This window comes from Colobus angolensis, unplaced genomic scaffold (genome assembly GCF_000951035.1).
Source record: "Colobus angolensis palliatus isolate OR3802 unplaced genomic scaffold, Cang.pa_1.0 Scaffold15, whole genome shotgun sequence".
NCBI lineage: Eukaryota > Metazoa > Chordata > Mammalia > Primates > Cercopithecidae > Colobus > Colobus angolensis.
Genome location: NW_012114599.1, coordinates 17,716,672 through 17,720,167, shown reverse-complemented (window position 1 = coordinate 17,720,167; position 3,496 = coordinate 17,716,672). Strand labels below are relative to the sequence as shown.

Here is a 3,496-nt window from a genome sequence, read left to right as displayed (position 1 = left end):
ACTCCAGCCTGGGCAACAGAGCGAGACTCCGTCTCAAAAAGAAAACAAAACAAAACAAAACAAAAAATTTCTCATCTTTTACTATGTGCCACACACACTCTTAAGTAATTTGCCTGTATCTTCAGCCCCATAAGGCTCAGAGAAGTTCAGTAATTTGTTCAAGGTCACCAGAAAGTATATTGGGAGCTGTATTTTCAACCTAGGCAGGATGACATTTTTGCAGTAGAATTAAGTTGTATTACTAATTTTTTTTTTTTTTTAAGACAAAATCTCACTCTGTCGCCCAGAATGGAGTACAGTGGCATGATCTCGGGTTCAAGGGATTCGCGATTCTCCTGCCTCAGACTTCCGAGTAGCTGGGATTAGTAGAGACGAGGTTTCACCATGTTGGCCAGGCTGGTCTGGAACTCCTGACCTCAGGTAATCAGCTCACACTGGCCCTCAAAGTGCTGGGATTACAGGGGTAAACCACTGCATCTGGCCTTATTTTTGGGGGGGGGGGGCAGGGAGAGGAGAAGAGGGACAGGGTCGGGTGCTGACACCCAGGCTGGAGTGCAGTGGTGCGACCATAGCTCACTACAGCCTCAACCTCCCCAGCTCCAGCAATCCTCTCACTTCAGCCCAGGAGTTACTGAACTCTAAAAAGAAATAAATACTTATTAAATGTTGACTCCTCCAGCACACTATTCTGCTACAAAGACCAACAGATTTCCTAATTTTATTTTTTACTTTTTTTTCTTTTTTTTTCTTGAGCCGGAGTCTCACTCTGTCGCCCAGGCTGTAGTGCAGTGGCATGATCTCGGCTCACTGCAACCTCAGTTTTCCAGATTCAAGCGATTCTCTGGCCTCAGCCACCCGAATAGCTGGGATTACAGCCATCCACCATCATGCCTGGCTAACTTTTGTATTTTTAGTAGAGACGGGGTTTCACCATGTTGGTCAGGCTGGTTTGGAACTCCTGACCTCAGGTGATCCACCAGCCTCGGCCTCCCAAAGTGCTGGGATTACAGGCGTGGACCATCGTGCCCAGCGAAGGGTTTCTTAATTTTAATATGCAATTTTTACGTAGCAACATCCCAAAAGATCGATTAAAAGCCACCAAGCAAAATGATTTAGACAGTATCCCTCAAGAATGTGTTTCGTAATAAAAGTTCAATCCTTTGGCTCAAACCTAATTTGTATGTCTGTACACCAAGAAGCATTAGTACTAATAAAACAAGCTACCCATAACTTGATACTATTCAGTTCACGATAACAAAGTTTTCCCTTGTGCATAGTAACCTAGTAAAATCAGATCCCAAGTTTTCTCCAGCTCGCAAGAGACAACACAGATGAGGCATAGGAACTGGGCGAGTTACCTCAACGTTGTCTGTGAGACCGTACTCAGAGTGAGGATTTTCTGCAACCTAGAAAACAAAACACCGGTAACAGAGATATAAGTCCCCCCTTTCTCGCTGCCTTCCTGAACACCACCACCCTGAATTGAGGGCCTCCTGATACCTGCGTTTGTCCCTCCAGCATCTGCTCCGGCTCCATGGCGGACCCTGCAAGTCACAGTCCCCGGATACCAGTCTTGGAAAACAAGAAGAGCCGCGAGTTACCTGGGAGATTTCAACACGAAGACGCCAGGATGGAGTGCAGCCCAGCCCCCGACCCCGCCCCTCACCCCCACCTGGGCGCGGGAGCACCCCGAGCAGTAGAGCAGCAGAATGGGATAGTCCACAACTGGGCGCCTACATGGGGTCTGGAAACTCTACGGCAGTCCCAAGTACCTAGAATGAGTGAGAAAGTGGGGTAAAGGAAGCTGATTACCCGCGCCCAAGCCGTTCGTTCTTTAGAGCCCTACACCGCGCCACCAACTCCCAGCACCAACAGCTCCGGCCGTAAGTGACGGCTGTCGCACGACTGCCGCGCCTGCGCAGAACCTCCCGGCTAACAAGAGGCTGGGAGGCGGGCAAACCGGTGCTGAGTCCCTGAGGGTCTCTGCAGTCTGCGTGAGTCCTGGCCAAGGTCTGGCCTCGGAAGCTACGAGCTACAATCTTTCTTCATTCTACCCACCCACGAAGAGCGCCACCCCAGCTGCAGACCAAGTGACCAGCCCAGTTGGAAGGGGCTCGGCCGGATCAAACCTCGGTGCTGTCTCAGAGCATCTGCTGAAGCTCTTCCTCGACCAACTGAACTTCCCCACTGAGTGGTTCTTACTAGAAAATTATCAGCCCAGTCTGACAGTCTCTGAAAGAATGTCAGTGTTTTACTGTAAAGCCAAAGATGGGAGAAGAAGCAGTTTTGGGGGTTTCCTGATCAGCTTTTATTCAAGCCCTTAAATCTGTGAATATGCGATGTTAACGCCACCTTACGTTTGTATTAGATTAGCAGTATGCAACTGGCTTTCCAAACCGTGGTCCTATTGATAGTAGTGTAGTTGTAAAACGTACATAGAATAATTTGCCTCCTACACAGTGTGTAAATAGCAAAGGACATCTCTTTACTTGGATTTTTAAAAATTCCAGTAAATTCAATTTATTTTCATGTAAACAAAAGTGATAACACGCAAACTTCCTGCCTTTGACACAATTCTATTTGTAATTGCACTTTGTAATATGAAAACTTGAAAACATTTGGAGTAAATGATGGCATAACAATATGGTGGAATATAAGCCATTAAAATTAAAAATCATGACTACATATACAGAAATATGATATGCCATTGAGTTTTACTTCCAGCTGGCGTTAGACTACAACTTAATATTGCTACTCTAAAAAACCATGGATAAAGATTTAAAGTAAATAAAATTTGGTTAAGAGCTAGACATATAAGTCAGTTTTTAAAGTTTTGCAGTGTATACTTGACAAATAGTATTGTGATTGGTGACAGCTGTCATGTGGAACTTTGAAGATTTTTCATGTAATGCTGATGCAAATGTATATGCATATGTGCAAGATATATAAATTGCCTAGTAGATATATTAACTCAAATTAAGATTAAATGCTTTTCAAGAGTGGGAAATAAAAAGGGAGTACATAACAAGTAGAGAACAATTGTGATTTTTTGGTTTTTTTTTTTTGAGACAGCGTCTTGCTCTGTGGCCAGGCTGGAGTGCAGTGGCTCGATCTCAGCTCACTGCAACCTCCAATTCCCTAGTTCAAGCAATTCTCCTGCCTCAGCCTCCCAAGTAGCTGGGATTACAGGCATGCACCACCACACTCAGCTAATTTTTTTGTATTTTTAGTAGAGACGGGGCTTCAACATGTTGGCCAGGATGGTCTCGAGCTCCTGACCTTGTGATCCGCCATCCTCGGCCTCCTAAAGTGCTGGGATTACAGGCGTGAGCCACCCCACCCAGCCATGATTGGGAAATTTTTAGAATAGTTATGTGTATTATCATGTTATCATATATTCATACATTTCCCAATACATAGTAGACTCTCACTAAATATGTCCAGACTCCAGGAAGTAACTGAGAGCTGCTAATTTACATGTTTTTTTTTTTTTTTT

At 44.9% G+C, this 3,496-nt stretch overlaps 2 protein-coding genes across 6 annotated transcripts in view; one reads left to right on the top strand and one right to left on the bottom strand.

Annotated features, from left to right (window-relative positions):
• Nucleotides 1–1,915, bottom strand: part of DPY30 (dpy-30 homolog (C. elegans)) — a 39,851-nt gene extending 37,936 nt beyond the window's left edge. For 2 of the 5 annotated variants that reach the window (XM_011936003.1, XM_011936002.1), the window contains exons 1-3: nucleotides 1,813–1,893; nucleotides 1,501–1,572; nucleotides 1,359–1,406 (exon numbers count right to left, since the gene is read on the bottom strand). In XM_011936003.1, the coding sequence (XP_011791393.1) occupies nucleotides 1,359–1,406; nucleotides 1,501–1,536 (84 nt within the window). In that variant the 5' untranslated portion in view covers nucleotides 1,537–1,572; nucleotides 1,813–1,893. Of the gene's footprint in view, nucleotides 1–1,358; nucleotides 1,407–1,490; nucleotides 1,573–1,672 lie in introns of all 5 variants that reach the window. The other 3 variants (XM_011936005.1, XM_011936004.1, XM_011936006.1) reach the window with 3 other exon arrangements.
• Nucleotides 1,535–3,496, top strand: part of SPAST (spastin) — a 121,541-nt gene continuing 119,579 nt past the window's right edge. The window contains exon 1 of the mRNA XM_011936038.1: nucleotides 1,535–1,768. Within this exon, the coding sequence (XP_011791428.1) occupies nucleotides 1,535–1,768 (234 nt within the window). The remainder of the gene's footprint in view (nucleotides 1,769–3,496) is intronic.